We start from the raw sequence: 21,180 nt of genomic DNA, 5'->3' as shown, positions 1-21,180 counted from the left end.
ACTCTCGAGATACATGTCGAATCCATCACCAGCACATTCACGACTGATCAAAAGAAGTCTTCGCTATCTACAGCAGACAAGAGACCACGGCCTAGTGCTTGGGGGCGTCAAGAAAGATCCTGAATCCGCTTGGAGCATCACAGCTTGGGCCGACTCAGATTGGAAAGGCGACACCGTTACGGGAAGATCGACGTTCGGGTGGCTCGTTCAACTTGAAGGGTCTACAGTCTCATGGAGGGCCAAACGGCACGAAACAGTAGCACTATCGACCACTGAGGCTGAATATACAGCACTCTCCCAGTGTGCCAGAGAATTGGCCTGGGTTAGGAACCTCTTTTCTGAACTGCTCCTTCCGCTACATATGCCCATCCTACTGAACGGCGACAACCAGGGTTCCCTAAAGCTATGCAGAAACCCTGAGCTCCACCAAAGGACAAAGCACATTCCGTTAACCGAGCACCATATCCGAGAAGAAGTTGAAGCCGGGAACATTGATGTGCAATACGTTAGCACACACGAGCAGGTAGCAGACGGACTCACTAAACCGTTGAATGCAGTCAGTCATGGCCACTTTCTAGAAGCCATTCGAGTCAGATAGCGTCGGAGCTTAATTGCTCGCTCGATCATATAATATTGAGACAGCCAGCGTGTGCCGTTGTCAAGCACGACATCAAGAGTGCCTGGATAGGACTTGTCAGGGTCCTCATATTGTATTTTCCGCAGAATTGCTGTCGCCTTATTCGACCGATTGACCCAGACGACAAGGTTGTGGAGTTTACCTACTGGACCTCTTTTTGTCCACTCTGTAAAATCGTCCGCATCAAGGTCCTCGAGTGTATTGCTGTCTTTAATGAAGAGGAGCGCTTTGGCGACGAGATGAAGAATATGCCCGAAACACCGAATCCTTCTGCTGGCCGGATTCTGCCACTGAAGCTTGTGGCCTATCGCTTCGACTGCTCCTTCATTGCTTGCGGCGTTATCGAGAATAATGCATCCAACCTTGTTGCTTGCAATCAACCCGAAGTCATCCAACACCTCCATAATAGCGGCTCAGATATTTTCTCCCGTGTGCGCTATGGCGACGTTTGGGAGGCCAAGGACGATCTTCCGTGGCTGGAATGTATCTTCATCGAGGAAGAAGGCATTTATGGAGAAGAATGAATGTCTGTTCCGGGACGTCCAGCCATCAAATGCAATATGAACCTGGCTTGGGCTTCGTGACAGTGCGTGGATGACGCGCGATTTGTATGTGTTGAACTCGTCGATGATCCTAACCAGTGTGTCCAATAACCAAGTTATTTGATTTGCTTGGTTGTGGTTGGTTGATTACGTAACAACCAACCACAAGTAAGACCCCCTCCGACCAACCACAAGCAAGCCTTTTTGGCTTACTCGAGTTAACTTGAAGTTACTCGACTAAGTTACCGGATTGGGAAAGTGGCCAACAAAGTCTAACCTTAATAGGGCAGGCTAGGAAGACAGCGCACCCTGATTGGCCCAGTCTTTAAATGAAATGAGTGAGGATCTCCTTTTCTTTCTCCTCCAACCTTTCCACAGAGCCAAGGCTGCCGATTTGGTCCAATAACTTGAAGAACAAACCAAATATGTCTTCGCGCCCATTCTTTAAGCCTCATGGAAGGCTCGAAAAAACCACTCCTCCTAGGACCCCTTCTGAGTCGCTCGGCCCCGCCCAGCCGAGCACTCCTAGCTCCGCCTCAACTCAAACCCATGTGCCTAACGATAAGCCCTCCCCTTCAAGGCTTTCTGACGAAAGAGGTGCGCCGGACGCCTCTCAGTGCCCTTTCCCTATCGACTGGGACAAAATCCGCTACAACAGGAAGCCAGTACCATCTATTCGATACCGCCAGCCCCACAAGCGCGCCATCAACTCCAAATCCCAGCCTTCAGCAATCTACAGGCACGGCGCACAGCTTACCACAGATGGGAACAATAAGTTCTGGCTCTGCAAGTATTGCCATAGTAGCGGCCATCACGATGCTGCGCTTTTTGCCAGTGAGAGCACGACCAGCATCAATTATCACCTTAAACAGCAGCACAGACTGGAAGAATTCGGTTACAAAGCCATAGGAGCCGATCCTTTCAGCATAGCCAAGAGGACAGCAAGCCTTACGCCATACCTCGGAAGCCGGCGCGCGGTGTTCAACGACCTGAAATTCAAGGACGATTTTACTGACTGGGTGATTGACCTTGGCCTCACATTTCGTCAGGCGACTCATCAGCGGACGAATGAGATGTTTATCAATTATCTGGAGGATATCGATAAGATCCTTCCCAGAAGCCCATTTACTCTTGGCAGTTGGGTCAAAGAGAAGTGGCTTGGCGATGGTGGGAGACGCGTTTGGCCAAGGACAAAGCTGCAATCCGCCGAAAGCAAGGTCCATGTATCGATGGATGCATGGACATCTGAAGAAGGGACAAACTATCTTGCCGTTGTCGCTCACTTCCTGGATGAGCGCCACAAGTTACAAACAGCTCTTCTAGACCTCCCACCTCTAAAGGGTCCTCATTCCGGTGAGAACATTGCCAAAGTGTTGTCGACCGTCATCGACTTTTACGACGTCTCGCCAATCATTGGCTTCTTCATGATGGACAACGCTGCAAGCAACGATGTATGCATCCAAGAGCTAGCAGAGCAGTACCCGACAATCAACCGCGAAAGCCGCCTTCGGTGCGTCGGCCATATGCTGAACATCATCGTCAAAGCTCTTCTCTTTGGCAAGGGCGTTAGCAAGCTGGAGAAACAGCTGCGCGCTGCATCCGATGACGAGCGGTTTGAGATATGGAGGAAGCAAAGCTGTATTGGCAAGCTCCATAACTTCTGCGTGTGGATCAACAGAAGCGACCAGAGACGGGAGCGGCTGAAACAGTACATCCTGCGGGCTTATGACGAAGGCAGTATCGAACACCTCTACACCAGGGTCCTGGTCGATGGTGGTATCCGCTGGAACTCTGTATATTCCATGATTGAGAGAGCTCTGAAACTCCGCCACGCCATTGATCTCTTCTTTCTCAACTATCGCCGCATCGTCGCCGAAGGATACGATATCTCACAAGATATCCTAACTCCGCAGGATTGGGTTGATCTCGATCACTTCCTCAATATCCTCAAACCTTTCAAGGATCTAACAAAACGCATGGAGGGCCGGGCTAACAAATCTGGCTCGGAAGGATCACATGGCTCACTTCACGAGACTCTCGAGTCGCTGGATGTGCTCTTCAAGAAGCTCCAAGAGGCTGGGAAGTTCGCAGATGATCACCCTGACGTGGTGTCAACATACTATTCCCATGCTATTGATGCCGCTCGTATCAAGCTTGAGGAATATTTTGGCCTCACTGATGCCACCCCTGCATACCGGTGTGCAGTTGCCCTACATCCGGCTAACAAATTTACCTATTTCGAGCTTGAATGGAGTCACAACAGGCAATGGATCAGCGGCGCAAAGAGAGTGGTACAGGAGGTTTTTGCACAATACGAGGCAGCAGCTGCGGAAGCGGACCGAATGGACGGAGTAGGACAAGAGGAGGAGCCGGAGGAGCTGGAGGAGGAAGCAATTGCTGACAACAGTATCGCTCTTGATCCACTTCAGCAAGCTCGTAAGCGTCGGCAGAGGCTTGCTGTCACTGCGATGTCAGCTACACGAGGAAAGAAGCGGGTAAAGTTGACGTCTGAGCTGGATGAGTTTATGGCGAGGACTAACAAGGCTGATCTGGATGTTGAGGATCCTCTGGAGTGGTGGGTTCGCCATGCATCTGACTATCCTATCCTGTCGAAGATGGCGTTTGACTTGTTCAGTTGCCCAGCAATGAGCGCTGAATGTGAGCGCGTCTTCTCACAGACAAAGAAGGTCATTACGGATGAACGGAACCGGCTCAGTTCGGACACGGTAGCAGCGATTGAATGCCAGAAGCACTTGCTTCGAAGCGGAATATTAGCCTAGATCTACCACCGTAGCTATACAGGGCATGAAAAATAGTCGAGTAATGTCAACCAACCAAGTAAATCAAGCCGCTGTTGCCGAGTAAACCAAGTCAAGCAAGGGGTTCTGTCAACCAAGTAAAAAAAAGGGTCCAAATTTTGCTTTACTTGGTTGTTGGACACACTGATCCTAACTCGAACCGTTTCATGGGTTAGATTGGCGGAAGTCTCGTGAACCAAGGGGTTCAGGTACTGAAAGACCTTTTGGAGGCCTTTATGCTCCGGTACGCGAAATGACAGATTTACATCGGTGATCCACTGGACAATGTGGCGCTGGAACGTGGTCTTGTCAAATCGAGTAACCAACTCGTCGTGAAAGTCGTCCCTCTTCCGTTTCTTGGCTGCCAAATCATGAAGGGTTAATTGATTAGGGGGCGCTCCTGCATATATCGTGTTGCTTTTGATGGATCTGGATGAAAAATATTGTGGGCCTTGCTGAGATGACCTTCAATGTTCCGAGTATTGGACGAGACGTAAGCCTTTGGCCGGGGAACGCCATGCTGGACACAGTGACAACAGAACCACGTATGGGGGCCAGACTCATTGCCTTTGGACCTAGCTTGAACGTCATAGCCGTGAGCCCAAAACCAGCCGGTAGCTTGTCCAGTTCGAGCTGAGAGGACCCAATGGCTGCGGACAGCCTGCGATACTGCATCCCAGTCTTTGATGATTGAACGGCTGCTGCGAGACGCGGAATCGTGCATCGGCAAGGTTGGATCTCCTGGATAGGATATTTCCGATATGTTAGCATCAGTTGCGTAACTAAATAAATCGCTTTGAGATGCCATTTGGGCAATGTTCTGGGTGGCATCAAGGGCAATGAGAATCTGCCAAACCAAGACCCAATCGAAAAAGGGGGAGGGCGTGGGGAAATCGGGAAATGGGAGGACGGTTGGGGAAGGGATCGTCAGAGGTATCAATACTTCGGAGTAGGAGGATGCCATTAGTACCGAGAAAGTACAGCTACCTTACCCAATTTTCACCAGCCGTCTTGGCATCTATCTACATTTCGTCTATCTACCGGACCTCCAGGTAGATAGATAGATGACCCACATGCCCTCTGGTAGATAGATAGATGTAGATCTACATCTATCTACATCTACATTTCATCTACATCGGTAGATAGATTCGCCAGCCTGGAGTGGGAGTGAAATAGCTCGGCTTGGAGATCAACGACTTCAACCAGTGTCCATTCAACTCAATTTGATGGATAATTGATCAACGCCACTGGAGAGAGTGGTTGACCAGATCAACTCACCGCCACCGAGCCATTCAGTTGATTGAATTGAGTGGTGCACACCCTTGGCCGTGACACGCTTGTCTGACTCACTCGCTTATCAAGTACGTTATTCACGTTCTGTTCTGTTAAAATCTTAAAAGGTTCTATTACCATTTTAGTGCGCAATCTTAAAGTACCCCTACTTGCACGTAACACTCCAGCACCTATTAACAATAATAATCGAGAAAGACCTTATACTTTTGTCCTGTAGATAGAGGCGATATTAAAATAGCCGCTAATCCGTAACAGCAGCCCAGCCAAGAACCAGTATTTTCTAATTCTTCTCCAGGTCCGCAAGAATATTCTTGCCCTTTTCTCTAGCTGAGTTAAAGTCGCCGACCATATAGAAGGCACCCTCAGGTAGGGAATCACCCTCGCCGTCCAGGATGGCTTTAAAGGAGGCGACAGTGTCTTTAATATCAACAAGAACGCCGTCGATACCAGTAAAGACCTGTGCAACGGTAAAGGGCTGGCTGAGGAACCGCTGAATTTTACGAGCACGCTCGACGGTAAGTCTGTCAGCTTCCGATAGCTCATCCATGCCCAGGATAGCGATAATGTCCTGTAGGCCCTTGTACTCCTGGAGAATCTGCTGGACGCGGGTGGCTGTATCGTAGTGGTCCTGGCCGAGAACTCTGGGGTCAAGCATACGGGATGTCGAGTCAAGAGGGTCGACAGCCGGGTAGATACCCAACTCAGAGATGCTTCGGGATAAAACAGTGGTGGCATCCAAGTGAGCAAAAGTAGTGGCAGGGGCAGGATCAGTCAGATCATCCGCAGGGACATAGACAGCCTGAACGGAAGTAATAGAGCCCTTCTTGGTAGTGGTGATGCGCTCCTGGAGGAGGCCCATGTCTAAGGCGAGAGTCGGCTGATATCCAACTGCAGACGGGATGCGGCCGAGTAGAGCAGAGACCTCGGAACCAGCTTGCGTGAATCGGAAGATGTTGTCAATAAAGAGAAGCACTATCATAGATATCCGTTAACTTTCTCGCCTTGCCTTGCTTCCCTTCTCTAGATTTTACTCACCATCCTGACCCTCCTCATCACGGAAGTACTCAGCAATAGTTAGGCCGGTAAGAGCAACGCGCGCGCGGGCTCCTGGCGGCTCGTTCATCTGGCCAAACACTAGGGCGACCTTGGACTCGCCGTCGAGCTGAATGACGGAAGTCTCCTGCATTTCGTGGTACAGGTCGTTGCCCTCACGTGTTCGCTCACCGACACCAGTAAAGACGGAGTAGCCGCCGTGAGCCTTGGCGATATTGTTGATGAGCTCCTGAATAAACACAGTCTTGCCGACCCCGGCACCACCGAAGAGACCAATCTTTCCACCACGAGCGTAGGGGGCGAGGAGATCGACAACCTTAATACCAGTCGCCAGAATCTCAGCAGAGGTGGACTGGTCAATGAACTCGGGGGGGTCGGCATGAATGGGTAAATACTTGTCCGTTTTAATAGGTCCGCGCTCGTCAATCGGGTCACCAGTCACGTTCAATATGCGGCCAAGGGTTGCAGTGCCAACAGGGATTGTGATAGGAGCACCAGTGTCAACCACCTTCGTGCCTCGGACGAGACCCTCGGTTCCTGTTTTGGCATTTTTCAGTGACGATTGCAGACTGGACCGAGCAACGCGATGAGTGACTCACCATCCATAGCAATGCACCGGACAACATGCTCACCGAGATGTTGCTGCCCAAAGTCAATGGAGATGCTACTGTGCTTTAGATTAGCTCGTACATACCGCAACTTCGAGGACCAGCTTCTGGCCATTGTTGGCGGTTTCGAGGGAGTTTAGGATAGCAGGAAGCGTGGCGCCATTGAACTTGACTTCAAAGCTGTTAAGTTAACTATATCTAATGACCCATTAAGCTCGCTAGATAGAGCCTAGTCATGAGGGGCTCACCATCGACAACAGCACCAATAATCTGTTTAAGATTTAGCCGATGCCGAGCTCTTCGAGGGAAGTAGAACTGAATCTCACCTGGTAAATCTTACCGGTACCAACAGTACCAGTGCTAGCCAGCCGGAAGTTGACGGTCCGGAGAGGAGCAAGGCGGGTGGGGCGTTGAGAGGCCACGGCCACGGAGGAGCGACTGCCAAAGGATTGAATGCTATTCCAGAGGAAACCGGGTCAGCTAGCTCAGCTTGTGATATCCAGGTGCCGTAACTCGCCTCTTCAACATGCTAAATGGCAGAAAGCGTTTGGGATGAGAGGGAGACGAACGGCGGGGATGGGGTGACATGATGGGAGATGTTAGTTATACTTAAAATAACGTCGTCATGGGCCAGCCACAACTTCCCCTCCCATGTTACCTAGACTCCCTGTATCTTCCGTCGTCGTGCATTGAGTGATGCCACACACTGTCTTAACCAGACTGCCTGATGCTCTGTCTAATCTACCTATGTGCGTACCTCCGGTTAAAGAATAGTTTACTTCTGTGTCCTGTACATGGAGTCTCCTTGTGCTCTCCCTTTAGACTTCCTCTTTCCGTAGCTTTGTATTAAGCTCAATCGGTGGTTTGTGCAAAGTGCTATTTCTGGTTCTATATACCCACACCCACAGTATCCCTCCAGCCTCGGCTTCGTTTGTTTATCTGTCCGTTTCCCCCAGGACTTTTGGGTTTCATGGGCCGTGTTGGTGTGTTCTTGTTACCTCTAGCTGGACGTTCCTTGCTTGTCGACCACCGTAACCACTTATAGCATTAGTTTAGCCGCAGGGGGCAATGCTCCACCCCCGGTTAGGGTCATTAGATTACTAGGCGTGAGAGCTTCTGCGCGAAGCTTGCAGACATTGTCGTGTGTTGAAGATGGAGCAGGCCTTTTATGGCTGGCGACAGGGGACCAGTCTGTCTGTTCTGTGGTGTCGCAACAGCAACGCATATCGGACTCTTCTGCAACACGGTAAGAATACAGATGTCGCAAATTCCGTGCGACTAGTAAATAAGGCAGACAGGATCAAGAAGTCGTTTTTGATACTTTCGGCCTGGCTCGCGGGGCTTGGTTGGTGTCGGAGTGTTCTCATGTGTGGGTCTTTAAAACGCAAAATCATGTCATTCTGTGGAAAACGGCAGCTTGAGTTCTTATCAGCATCTAGAATCAGTGTCATTCCTAACCCGAGTAGTATAAGATCTCCAAGAAGCTTGAGCTAGCTCGTGATTATGCCCTAAACATTCCCGGCTGCAGCATTGGATTGCATGGCGGCTGCAAGTAATGAATACGTCCTCTTTATTCGAAGCGAAGTCCTTCCAAAGCAGCGATTTATGTCTAAATAGCCAGCCTACTATATCAATTCGTGGCATTCCAATATGTTAAGCGTAGCCATTAATTTCACATGGACCCTGAGCTTATACAAGCTGGGCCTATATATCGCTGTCCCAGGACCGGCACCAAGGACGTTAAAGGTGATTTGCCTAATCTGGACCGCCTGTTATATCCAGCACAAACACTGTACGGAAACGTGTTGGAAGTACCAGGGTTTCCCCTCACATCATGATCAAAGTTAATAATACATAGAAGATTCGAGAACTCAAGGATAACTCAAGTATAAAAGACCTTGATGATTCTTGAATAGAAGAACAACAATTAACAACTGAATTCTTCCACACAAATGCACCCGGCATGACTGCGCATCATAACAACAAAACGCCGGATAGATAGTGCCGAATAAAAATTCCCCACTTATCCTTTTCCATATTTTTGTCAGATCTAAAAACCACTCATGCATTGCTCTAAGTGGGGATTCCCATTTTGGTGGCGTGTGGTGTAGTTGGTAAAATCTAACAATTTTGCACCCTTTATCGTCGCCCTGTAGGTATATTTGCTTTTCGACCGCCCTAGGCTAGGGGGGAACCGCGTCTACAATGGGCGCGACATATGTGTAAAGAATAAATGGCTTGACCTCTGCCTTGGTGACTAGTTGATTGATGAAGTAAAATCGTATAACTTGGTCAAACCAATATTTATTGGCCAGATTTGAATATAATGTGACCAAGAGCACCTGAATGTGTATCAGGAAATGCCTCGAAAGCCCATCTCACATGATGATATCAGATGGGATAATATAACGCGATGTAAAGGTAACTAGCCATAATAGTAAAGAACATATGTTTTACACATGGGGGTCTCCAATAAGCCCAATTCTATGCAATGTATAAATTTTGAAAAAGGATAGTTATAAAAAACATGTTTTCTTCAATGAGCTGGCAATCAAACGTCATGATTGTGCCATGCCTCGGCAGTGGCGCAAACTGCCTGGGTGTCCAATCAGATTATTTTCGAGGCACACAGCTTCGGCCGAGAGCAAATTGTTATTATAAACCGGATCATCAGGCGCACCGTCAGGTCAGTTCTATTGGTCCGGCGCTATGCAATAAACTAATCTCAGCTGCGTGTGACGCTTGGGGCCATTTCCCTCTTCGTCGATTGGCTTTTTCGGGGGAATTAAGGTTTTGCTTAAAACCAACGCTGGTGGTAGCTTTATTACCTCTTTGTTCATGACATCATAAGATACAATGCCGTGAATGTCCAAATTGCATTTAATACTTAAAAGCCCACTCAAATCGAGTTGGCGATGTTTTCAAGTTCCCATCTAGAATTGCCTCTGTTGACTAACGACTATGTCTTCGAACTCTTGGATCTGAACTGAAAGTCGTTTGTTTTTGTCCTCTTCGCTGTTTTTTCTGGTTGTCGCCAGGATATTTATTAACATTGCCGTTGCTTTCGGGACTATTGGTTTCGTTTGGCCTAGCCAAGATCGTTGTATGATTTATTTCAGGCCAGGACGTAACAGTATTCAACTGGGAACTCTGGAACCCCGCCGGGTGTTTGGAATGTGCCATAAACTCTCGATCTGCAGGTGGAAGTAGAAAGGGGAGACTGAAGTTTGATGTGAAAAGATCAGCGGGAGAGGGGTATAGTGATGCTTGGAATGATGATGGAAAGTCTGGAACAGAGACATTGGTTGGAAGGTCGTATGTGTTACGACCCAAATGACGAAGTCATGTGTACCCCACATTTTCACTTTTACAGGCCCCACTTTTACTCCTCATTTACGCCAATCACCACAGGACCGAATCGTCAACCTTCGGTCCTCACGAAGCCCCACTTCAACATTTCACAACGAACCAATCAACTATGGACCGAACGACTTACACCACGGTCCAGGACCGACACATTCACTTCTCGGTCCACGGTAGATACAAGACAATACCTATTGCCTTGTATCCTCAGACTATTATATATAGAACACTCTTTTAGCACTAGATAGAACTTAGCTCACCAGCTATCAATAAAACATCTTTACCTGAATACGCCTTACCCGCCTTATTCACTATTAAGAGACGTGACACTTCGCCCTGCTCAGTATCACACGCCCTACGACTCTGCCAACATAAACCTAGTACGGACTAGTTTATCCCTTGGAAAACCCAACCGTCACAGTATGGTGCTATTCCACATGAAGGATCAACGAAGATGGTGTCTGGAAGGTGTGAGCATGCTGGGGCACAGCAGGAGACCAGAGATGTAAAGACTTGTCCACATGGAAATCAATTGAACGAAGGGGCCCAAGGGTCGTCGGTCCCGTTCACTTACCTCAGGTTGGCGTTTATTGTTTCTCAAACACAATCCAAGAGAACTGGTAGCCACGGTACTGGTAGCCGTGCTGTGATTGACTATTTGGAGGCGTATCCGGTCACTATAGGTGGTATAATAACCAGGGATTGACGTACAGCAGTCTTATGGTATGGTAATTGATAATTGACAAATGGTGCTTCTTATACCGACTTCAACATTTTCCAGCTTCATGTACCTAAGCTGCGTTATTTCCGTCATTCTGAACCCTGGATCCTTGACTTGTTGGAAAGGTCATAGTGGTGTCACAATCACAAGCAAAGGCGATAATGCTTGGTCGATCGTCGCACACATGAGGAATCAAGGGGAGATAAGCGCTTGGTCTCACCCGGTTGAAAGGACAGATCCACATTTCCCCTTCCGGCATTCTTTCTCCGTAAAGTAGGACTTTAGTCAACCAACATGGGTCTATCAACGCAAGAAAAGACGAATTAAAACACTTGATTCACGTAGCCGAATATATCAAGACAGCTATTTGATACCATTAATGTCTTGGGGCTTAAGATGCGTCTGGTAATACAGCCTTATTACCCTCTGGCGGGTCAAAAAACTGTTAGATTGGCAGCTGGGAATGGGCTCCACTTTCCATATTATTCTTGTATCCAGAAAAGGGTGGGAATCGAATCAACCCCTCCCTGACAGACTGATCAAAAAGAATCAAGGACACAATCAATAAAAAACAACCATATTCTGGTCCACACTTTAATACACTCACCCCATCGTATTCGTGCGTATCTAACAAAAACCTGGTCACCCGAAAATCATACCCTGTAGACCATTACCGTTTCCGCTACCATCTTGCCGCGAAGTCATAATCCAATTTTTGTCTTTAGAGGATGACCCTTTTCTTGCCAAGTTATCCACAGTTTTATGTGCCTCCTTACTAATGTACTGTTGAATCAAAACATAGTCGCAGTCGCCATGCTTCAGGATCTCTGACTTGAGATGAAAAATCTGCTCTCTTAAATCGACATAGGTGAATAAAAGTTGTTGGTGCTGATCTTGCAATTCTTCTACCTCGGAGATTAGTGCGTCTGCTTCTTGTTGTTTGCGATCACGGCATTTAGCAGCGGCACGTCGGTTTCGTTCCAGAAGTTTGTTATATCTCCCCCGGGAATCTTTTTTGTTGCCTAGTAACTGACCGTTTGTAGACTTCCTCCTAGCCTTCTTTTTGGGCGGCTCTGGTGCCGATTGATAGTTGCTCAAATCTGGTGCATTGATCCAAGTCGCTGTTCCTTGACCGCTATGTCGGTTTCTGGTAGAGATTTGTATAATGTCCTTGTATGGAGAAGTTTGTGATGTGGGAAGATTAAATTCAGCAGGCTGTTGGAATGTGTGAAGGGCGGGTGGTGGTTGAGCCGTACTGAAGCCCGTCTCATCGAACTGACAATCAGGAGGATACTCCGAAGCTGGAGCCGGCAGAAACTTGACTTTCGTGTTACATGGATCTGTTGGAAGTGACTCAATTGATGAAGCCATCCAATGCCATGGCACAGCGTATTCAGGGATATCCTGCGAAGCAAGATTAAAGAAATACTGGGTATCAATAAACTCGTCAGGTTCGAAAAAAGGACCCGCGGTGGAGGGAATGAATTCTGTGGTGGTCCTTTCGAAATCCATGATCTGTGCGTCGTGGAGGGTTTTCTAGATAAATTCTTGAATTTATAGTTAGTTATAGATGTCTTGTAAAGACTGGGGTATAGAGCGTGGTATCATGTATCCGGCTGGGCCAGCGAGATAATCTGATGGACACGATCACCAAAATCGCTGCCTGGCCATCACGCCACATCAGCTGTCATCGCGGAACAGAAGCTTTCACAGAAGCCATTGGGCAAAGGCTAATCCGAGTAGGTTTCATTGAACATCTGATTGTGCTGTCAGCCTGTGACAATGTGGCAGTACTCGGGTAGGATCTTGAGACCGACCCCCCCCTTTGCCTAACCTATTCTACACGTTGGAGCCTGATAGGTAGATGGAGTTTATTACGCCCGGGGGAACGAATCTCATCCCTTCAATTGTGGAGGAGCTCCGGCCAGGTCACGGCAGAGTGGTGCAACCAATTAAAATGAGCCAAATCATAGATACCTAGCATCCCACCTATTTTAGCCCATGATAGAAGTACCAGCAATCCCTCGAGTGACAAATCGCTACATTACACTGCTGACACCCCCAAACGGTCTGACGCCTCCTTTTATTGCGACTGACCGGCTCCAACGGCCTTCTTGAGCTTCTTGACCTTGGCTGCCCTAATTGAAGTCCCTGGCAAGCGTGGCAGTTTGACTTTTTTCCTCTTCGGACATGTTTATGTTGTGTAGCAGGCGTGAATTCGTCTCCAGCTCGAAAAAGCTGCCTTGATTGGCTTGCCGAGTGGAAGTCGTTGTAGAGGCATTCCCTCCACTTCTTCTGGTTCGTGTAACAGTCCCAGGCCGGCTGGCCATGTAGCTGTAGGAGGAAGCTGTTTACTAGCACTACACCCAGTAAGAAGGTCCAAGCAATAGCTTGCCAAGCGCCTCGGCGCATAGGATGATTGTCAGCGCTCATCATATGTCAACTCAATCAATCAATCACCCCAATCAAATCAATCAAATCGTCGAATTCTTCCTTTCAATCAAATCAAATCACACATTTCTAAAGTTGAAATAATTGACATATTACATATGCATCATGTGATCGTCTAATCTCGAGGGAAAATCCAGATCTTCCCGAGCCACTACCCTACACTAGATAGTCGCAGATGGAAGTCTACTCTCAAATGGCGGGGAGGTTAGCGGCAAAGCTAAGTATCTGCTATCGTGATCTAACGCATGACCCCACCGCGCGTATGCAATGTGGAACGCGTTTTCCAACCATGTCGCGCCATCAAAATAATCCCTTCTACACGTGGTTTTTATTCCATTTCACCAGTAGGATGTCGAACTCGCCACTCTCCCCGTCGCCAGCTGGCTTTCCGCCAACAACATTGACACCTTGCCCTACACCTCCTTCTTCCGTCTTCTCACGATTGTCTCAGCCTAAAACGGTCGCCAAGCAGTTGGAAGAAGCAGCCGTTGGAGCTTTACCTCCCAACCCGACCATTGAGAATCTGTCCAAGATTACCTGGAAGAACCGTCGCTTCGTCCAGGAGGATTTGTTAGCTCGAAAAGGTGCAAAGGGCAGGAAGAGCTGGATTAGGTCGCACGGGACCTTCCTAGTTGAGCTGAACTATCAGGATCTACCGATAGGTCACGTCTGGTGCTGCAATCGATGTGATATGAGAGGCGCAGCGGAGTTCTTTTCGGTGCAAGCCACGTCTTCCGCAGCGGACCATCTTCGAAAGTCTGTGCTTATCCCGTTCAATCTCATTGACAAGATATCCAGCAGCTGACAGACCTGCGTAGAGCTCACCGGATCACCCCAGCTAGCCAGTCTAGCGAGTCAAGCGAGTTGCCCGAGAGCAGGATCACGAGGAATACCGGCTCTGCGAGGAATCCACGGCCGAGCTCGAGGTCGTCATGAACAACGAAACGCGGTGGAACTCCACTTACATGATGATTGAGAGGGCTTTGCGAAAGCAGACAGATATCAGAGCATTTATCTTTGCAACTCAAGAAGAGGAAGACGGGGCAAGACGGATCCCGGCGGAGGACATATTGTCCAGCGAAGACTGGCGGGTTCTTGGCGAAGTCAACGAGATTCTCAAACCCATATACCTTCAGACGATGCGGACGCAAGGCTGGGGTAAAGGTGACAGCCATGGACGCCTGTGGGAGGTGGTGATAGGAATGGAATATCTGTTGGAGCATTTTGAGGACTGGAAGGTCTTCTATAGTGAGGTTACAGAGGAGACGATGGGAGAAACTCAAGTGGATGCTGCGGAGCAGATTGCAACGGCGTCGGCAAATTTCCGAGAGTCCAACGGTCGGCCAAGCCGCGTTCGCCGTCTCCCTGCCCGCTTTGAGGAGGATGAGGTTTACGCGCTACCACAGCGGAGTCAACCTCCGAGATTCGTAGAATCTGCCTTACCGTTGCATTCTCGGGCTGATTATTCTACGGCGGAGAAACGATCGGCGTCCGAGACGTCGCAAAAGAGCACATTACGAGCGGACCATCGAGCCTACATCCGGGCATCAATCAACAACGGGTGGAAGAAGCTGAATGAGTATTATGACAAGCTCGGAGAATCTCCCTTGTTTGCGGCAGCAATCATTCTTCACCCGAGGTTCGGGATCAGCTGGTTAGAGGCGACTTGGGTGTCTGAGGAGCAAACTCGCTTGGGTTCGTGATGCCAAGGCTGGAATCAAGGATTACTTCACCCGTTGGTACGACGCGAACCAGGGACTGTGCGAGGAAACAACGAAGTACGACGCAGCGCCAACGACGACGGGTCAAGAGGATGATCAGTACACTCAGTGGATTAATAGCAAGACAAAGAAAGCGTTTGCGACGGGTGACAGTGTCGGCGAGCTCGAAAGGTACCTCCGTCTCGAGCCACAGGATACGCAGGATGCTATCGAATGGTGGAGAGACCACAGGGCTTCGTTTCCTTCACTGAGCAGCTTTGCCCTGGATGTCTTTGCTATTCCAGCGATGGCGAGCGATTGTGAGAGACAATTCAGCCTAGCGAAGCTGACGTTGACTTCTCAGAGGCCCTCGATGGGCGCAGATACATTGGAACATGTTCAATGCCTCAAGAACTGGGTCAGGCAAGGCGGAGTAAGGTTAGGTAGTTGGGTGGGTAGCTGAGTGTTGGTGTACACGAGGGGGATGACTTCGGGTCGGGGCCCCCACTCACGGAATTGAAAAGGGTATCAATCAAATCAAACAAATCAACTTTGAGCTCGAGGGCTGTCAATCAAATCAACTTCGGGGCCAAAGTTGATTTGATTGACATATGATGAGCGCTGCAATTGAATGGGATTCATTTCCTGACGATCAAGATCATTGTTACTACTGCTCGACAAGTGATAACACTTCCTCATACGAAGTGAGAATAAGCCTAGCTTATCCGATAACAGAAAACCTACGTTAGGTCTTACCAAGTGAGATCGCATCGTTACATTCTGCCTCCACAGACGTAAGTTGGGGACGACATGGAGGTGCGGGTTCCACCCATTCCGCAAGCACTGGTGCCTAGTTCCGCTTCATGGACCCCAGAAGTTGGCGCCCGTAGTTGATCTTTGCAAAATCTCAGATATCATGGACAAGGCCAGTCAGGTACTAGCTCAAGGTAGTCCCGATGGTGTGCGCAAATCATTTCGTGCTTTGGCTGACCATAGTGATGTCGCGCGCACTGCCCTACAGCATCATGCACTTGGACGACGATCGAACCAAGAGAAAGCCCAAAGCCAACATTATCTCCATCCGTGGGAGGAAAAGGCTCCCGTCAAGTTCTTAGCGCAACAAGATGCCCTCGGGCGTTTGATTCGCATCAAACATGTAGCCTCGATCGCGTTCAGTCTTGCCAGACAAAGACGGACACTGACAGACAGACCAGGCAAGCCGCCTGGTAAGAACTGGCCTCGGTCCTTCTGCAAGCGCCATCCAGAACTTCAAGCGAAACAAAGCAAAGCCCTGGACTGGAAGCGTTATGACATTCGCGATAAGGTGATACACTGGTTTGAGGCGATCAGCAAAGTGCTTGAGGATCCGGATGTGTTGCAAGAGAACGTGTACAATATGGATGAGACTGGAGTCATGCTGTCCAACCCGAACTCTATTCAAGTCCTTGTCACCAAGGACAATCCACAAGGCTATCGAGTCGCACGTGTCAAGCCTCAGCCTTGTCAAGCGGACCACAGTCACGGCTATCGAATGTGTGAGTGGCGACGGCAAGCATCTGAATCCAATGATCATCTGGCCCGCATCGACACATCAAGCTAATTGGATCACGCACCCTACTCCTGGGTGGCACTATGCGTACTCCGATAAAGAGTATACCGACTCTTTTCTCAACTTACAGTACAGTGGATGAAGCTTGTCTTTGATCCTCAAATGAAAGAACGCGCTAATTTCACACAGGCAGGTTGAGGCCGAGGTAGACCAATCACCGCGCTGCGGATGCTCGACGAATGTCAAGACCACAAACGTGTGCAACCTCTGCAGCATTGCTGGCCACAGATTGATCATTTCTGAGATCGTACGTAGGTGTTCATCTCCTGGCATCTTTTGTCGTTCCTCTAGAGTTCTCTTCTGCAACGTTGTTGCTTCCCCAAAGTTCTCTGGGGCAGGGTGCTCTGGTGAACCGAACCCAGCAAGACGCTTGATTATGCGTCATCCGAGCAATCTTCTCCTATGTGACCTTGTTCTCCACCTAAGCATTGTCAGTGGGCCTCTTCACAATAGAGTAGGCTAGAGACGCACACTTGAGGCAACGGACTGGATGATTACACCAGGTCGCCTTGTGCCCCTGATAAAGACCTGGCAGCATTATTAGCAGGGCCCTTGTGAAAAAGAGCATGCGGCCACACATTTACCACAGAACTCTTGGCATTCTCGCTCCCAATGCTCTCCCGATCCGCAGTTGAGACAACCGTTTGTCCGTTTCCAACGGTTGATTATTTTCTCCCACTTTTGTTCACCTATGTCCTCAGTTCTTTCCAGAAATCTGGCAGGGTCTGAATAAGCCAGGCTACCCAGCACGGCACCCTGATTGATCCAGGTCCCATTTCCAAAGGAATTGCCTGAAACAGTGTGTGTGATTGAGGGCACGTGATCTGCCCGCACGTTAGCTCAAGAATCTCGAACGGGAGACCAATCTGTACAATTCCTTGAGGGTGTATCCCGATCTCCATCATGGATCGCGTATCGTCCGAGAATAGCCTTCGCCACAGACGCTGCCGTAGCGGCTGCAAAGTCTTGCCAGCCTTTGTTCTTGTGACTGTCCGCATAGTTATAAATGCCCTTGACAACGATGCACGGAACCTCATCCCATGATCCAGCGCCCTCCATCTCGAAGGCAATGAGGTCATGTTCATCCGCGATGCAGTCTCGATCTTCCCCGCTCTTCATGACTGTATTACCCGAGCCGATTCGGCCAATGAAAATCTCGGGACTGAAGTCTCCGCTGTTGACACGATCCATAGAGCGCTCTCGTGTACGGTAATGAATAACTTATAGAGAGAACTCTGTCTTTGTTCTTTCGAACCCTAGGCGTAACCGATCGTGCAGCAATTCAGACCCTCGCCTACTGATTATGTGAAAGTATGGCTCTCCAGCACCGAGACATTACTAGCAGTTTATGAAGATGCTCCAACGACTTTTTCGCTATTTCCTGATAACTGAGGCCTCGAACAGAAATATGCGAAATGAAGCTTTTGGTCGATCTGGGCATTCTGGATCGTCCTGCCTCATTACCGGATCGATTGCCGTGTTAATACTTGGCAATGCTATCATTACGGTCAGATTGATCGTGGACGATGAAGCTTTTGGGAAAGCCGACCAAGCACGTACCTGTGCCACTCCTTTTCCTTGTCATTATGTTTCTTAGCAAGACGGTTGCCAGTGAGACATGAGTGCCTCTGCGATACTTAAAGGGCCGCTCGCCCCTGATCTCGGATGATGGTAGGGATCCAAGACGTATCCTCCAAACGGGGAACAGGCGGATGAATGGGCTTGGGCGGGTCGTGAAGTGCGCAGAGACCTAAACGCCCCAAGAGCACAGTCCGGGTGCAGTCTGGGGCTTTGCAAGTTTGGCCGATAGATTTAGTCTTCTGAGACATGGTCAAAGGGAAGAGATGCAGATTGGTAATAAAGGAGGAGTGAGGGAGGAATGGTTGCTGTACGGAGGCTTTATTCTTGGGCGGATGATTTAGGGAAAAGGAAATTGCTCTACTTTTGGGTTTGGAGAAGAGGAAACAATAAATATAATGATGTAATGTATGACAGTAATGCAGATGTAAATTCCGGGAGGTTGCAGAAGTTAATGCTAGTTAGAAGTGCCAGTCTATATGAGCAGTGCAAAGCAGTGCGAGTGCAAGCAACGCAGTGTAGTGCAAGTGCAAGTAGTGCAGAGCAGCATTATTACTCATACCAGAATCAGGGCAAATATTCCGCTTCCTAAGATTCATCTCAAGACCTTCAGATGCAAGAGCCTCCAAAATCTCCCTATCAATCAGCTGTAACATGACCCTCTCTTTGCTACTATTCGTTGTCGGCGAGCAAAGCTTAAAATAGCACGATTTGGACCGCCTGAACACATCCTATAATGAAAAGGAACTAAACGCGTTGCGCAAAAGTCATGGGTCCCTCTCGTCATACGTACAACTCGAAATCAACGACTGGACATCTGATGGAGTTTGGGATGACAACTGAGACAATCTTGATAGATAAAACGGGCGGCGGATGGATGGACCTGACAATGAAAAAGTCATTGTCGCAGCCCAAGTGTAGATCCAGTGCCACCGGCCTTCTTGATAGCCGATGAAAGATGACACAGGGCGAGCAACTGGTCCCGGACTAAGCACATATCGTGAGCTGGAGTCGATTGCTCAATGGAGACAAGATGCCCTTGGCACAGCATGGACAATTCAATGTGGACTGAAGGTATCGTGATTAGCAGGGGAATGCATCAAATTTGTAGACAACACGCGTAATACCTCTCGAGACATGTGTGGTCTGACACCACAAGCTTTCGTCGTATGGGTATTTATTGAGGGTGTATGACAGGCATGGAAAAACCTCAGCCGCGGGATAGTCTTGCTATTAGTTCCTCGAACAGGTCCTCTTTCAGAGTGTGTTTAAACTCATCGTCATCCTTCCCCCTTGTGATAAAGTCCAACTTTTGCTCAAAGTCGCGGAGGCTGTCGTGAATGTCGATCATTGCCACACTCTCTTCGTTATTGGCTTCGTCTTGGGCTTCTCGCAAAGATGCAATTTCGGTGTCTAACACTTCAACTTTCTTTTCGCATTGAGCGAGCTGTGTTTGCAGTTTGGCGATGACGGCATCTCGATCTGTAACCTTGTTCTCGCATTGCGTAAGTTGTGTTTGCAGGTCGGCGATGGCGTCATGTAGCTTTTGGACGTGTTGTGATTGATCCTTTGAGATAATTGATTGTGGGCGATGCTGGACCACAGCCTCGAGTTCTAGTAACCTGTCCCAGATTACGGCCGCACTAGGGACACGGTCAGGCTTGTCGACAAGGTCTTGGCTTCGTTTACGCTTGTGGGAAGTCGCAGGGGGGGCGAAGATTGCTGATTCGTTATACAAGGGAGTGTTCTCTTGAGCATCCGTGCTTGCATTGTAAGAAGGTGGCGAAGGCTTTAAAAGTGTTGTAATCTTAGCGCCACGGTCCGAGAACCATCGAGAATGGTCGCCATAGTCCGAGTTAGAAAACAGACGTAAGGTATTTGCATCGCAAACAACCTGGAGCTGATGTGGAGATAATGCATCATTTGGCATGTAAATCCGAAGAGAGGTTGTTGTTGTTTGTACCAGATCATGGACTGAATCAAGTATGATACCCGAGCGCAACCGGGCTGCCGTAACTGGCTCGCTGATGAAGGTCGGAATAAGAATGGCAACAGGGTCGCTGAGCTTTAAATCAAGACATATCGCAGATGGAGACGCAGAGTCAAAGATGGGCTTGACGGCATCGGGGAGCTCTTGTTGAATGGAGTGCGTGAGGGAGAGGATAGATCGAGGGTGAATGTGTATGTAGATGGTCGAGATTTTGGTGTGTTGCTTATAGCTAATGGGAATTTGTACTGCAAATAGGGCCGATGTTGTGTCGAGATGTAATGTGAATCGGATAAATGAGCTTTTAGGGTCTGGCTCAGAGAGGTATCGCGGCGTATCATTGCTGTGCCACCGAAGCGCTGCCTTTACCTCATTCAATTCGACTGACGCCTCATCTAACGACATGGCAAAGACGCGCTACTGATTGTTTAGCAAACCAAATAAGGAAGACACATACGCACCTGGACTTGACATGCAAAACACCCCATCTACCGTAACCTCAAAGGAAAAACCAGTATTGCCGACAGGCGACCAGTGACCTCCAGATAAACTGCGAGGTCAAGCTCAGACTCCAGATAAACTGCAAGTCCAAAGCGCTGGTCCCTTCTACACCCCGGTTATTCCACAAAAGTAGCAGCGACGCGCGGGCGCGCGCTTTCGTTTGCTCGTTCAGTGGGTATAAGCCGGAAATTTACAACGGTGTAGCAGCTATTGACGGGCTTCCTTTTCGGAACGCTGGAGGTCGGTGTTCGGTCCGTTGCGGTGTGGTAGAGCATAGCATGCATGTTGATGATGATGATAATGGAGAGGGAGGATAAAAGAGGAGAAATTACTGAGTCG

General features: G+C 48.9%; 6 protein-coding genes across 6 annotated transcripts; 1 reads left to right on the top strand and 5 right to left on the bottom strand.

The window, feature by feature from the left end:
• Positions 1-4,356: 4,356 nt before the first annotated feature.
• On the bottom strand, positions 4,357-4,941 carry FPOAC1_013240 (uncharacterized protein; the record flags this gene model as incomplete). The annotated part of the gene is made up of 1 exon (XM_044857581.1): positions 4,357-4,941. The coding sequence occupies one exon, from the start codon at positions 4,939-4,941 to the stop codon at positions 4,357-4,359; it is 585 nt and encodes a 194-aa protein (XP_044701764.1).
• Positions 4,942-5,550: 609 nt separating this feature from the next.
• On the bottom strand, positions 5,551-7,519 carry ATP2_2 (atp2, beta subunit of the F1 sector of mitochondrial F1F0 ATP synthase; the record flags this gene model as incomplete). Its single annotated transcript, XM_044857580.1, has 7 exons — positions 5,551-6,242; positions 6,306-6,860; positions 6,923-6,965; positions 7,018-7,103; positions 7,180-7,201; positions 7,258-7,387; positions 7,497-7,519. 7 exons carry the CDS (start codon positions 7,517-7,519, stop codon positions 5,551-5,553), a joined length of 1,551 nt encoding a protein of 516 aa, XP_044701763.1.
• Positions 7,520-11,657: 4,138 nt separating this feature from the next.
• Positions 11,658-12,527, bottom strand: FPOAC1_013238 (uncharacterized protein; the record flags this gene model as incomplete). The annotated part of the gene is made up of 1 exon (XM_044857579.1): positions 11,658-12,527. One exon carries the CDS (start codon positions 12,525-12,527, stop codon positions 11,658-11,660), a length of 870 nt encoding a protein of 289 aa, XP_044701762.1.
• A 1,288-nt stretch (positions 12,528-13,815) lies between these two features.
• On the top strand, positions 13,816-15,283 carry FPOAC1_013237 (uncharacterized protein; the record flags this gene model as incomplete). The annotated part of the gene is made up of 4 exons (XM_044857578.1): positions 13,816-14,222; positions 14,285-14,320; positions 14,716-15,161; positions 15,222-15,283. 4 exons carry the CDS (start codon positions 13,816-13,818, stop codon positions 15,281-15,283), a joined length of 951 nt encoding a protein of 316 aa, XP_044701761.1.
• A 1,892-nt stretch (positions 15,284-17,175) lies between these two features.
• Positions 17,176-17,966, bottom strand: FPOAC1_013236 (uncharacterized protein; the record flags this gene model as incomplete). The annotated part of the gene is made up of 4 exons (XM_044857577.1): positions 17,176-17,196; positions 17,247-17,303; positions 17,352-17,599; positions 17,648-17,966. The coding sequence occupies 4 exons, from the start codon at positions 17,964-17,966 to the stop codon at positions 17,176-17,178; spliced, it is 645 nt and encodes a 214-aa protein (XP_044701760.1).
• A 1,597-nt stretch (positions 17,967-19,563) lies between these two features.
• FPOAC1_013235 (uncharacterized protein) lies at positions 19,564-20,745 on the bottom strand (the record flags this gene model as incomplete). Its single annotated transcript, XM_044857576.1, has 1 exon — positions 19,564-20,745. The coding sequence occupies one exon, from the start codon at positions 20,743-20,745 to the stop codon at positions 19,564-19,566; it is 1,182 nt and encodes a 393-aa protein (XP_044701759.1).
• Positions 20,746-21,180: the final 435 nt, after the last annotated feature.

This window comes from Fusarium poae (genome assembly GCF_019609905.1).
Source record: "Fusarium poae strain DAOMC 252244 chromosome Unknown contig_1, whole genome shotgun sequence".
Classification (NCBI taxonomy): domain Eukaryota; kingdom Fungi; phylum Ascomycota; class Sordariomycetes; order Hypocreales; family Nectriaceae; genus Fusarium; species Fusarium poae.
This window is presented reverse-complemented; position numbering and strand designations above follow the sequence as displayed.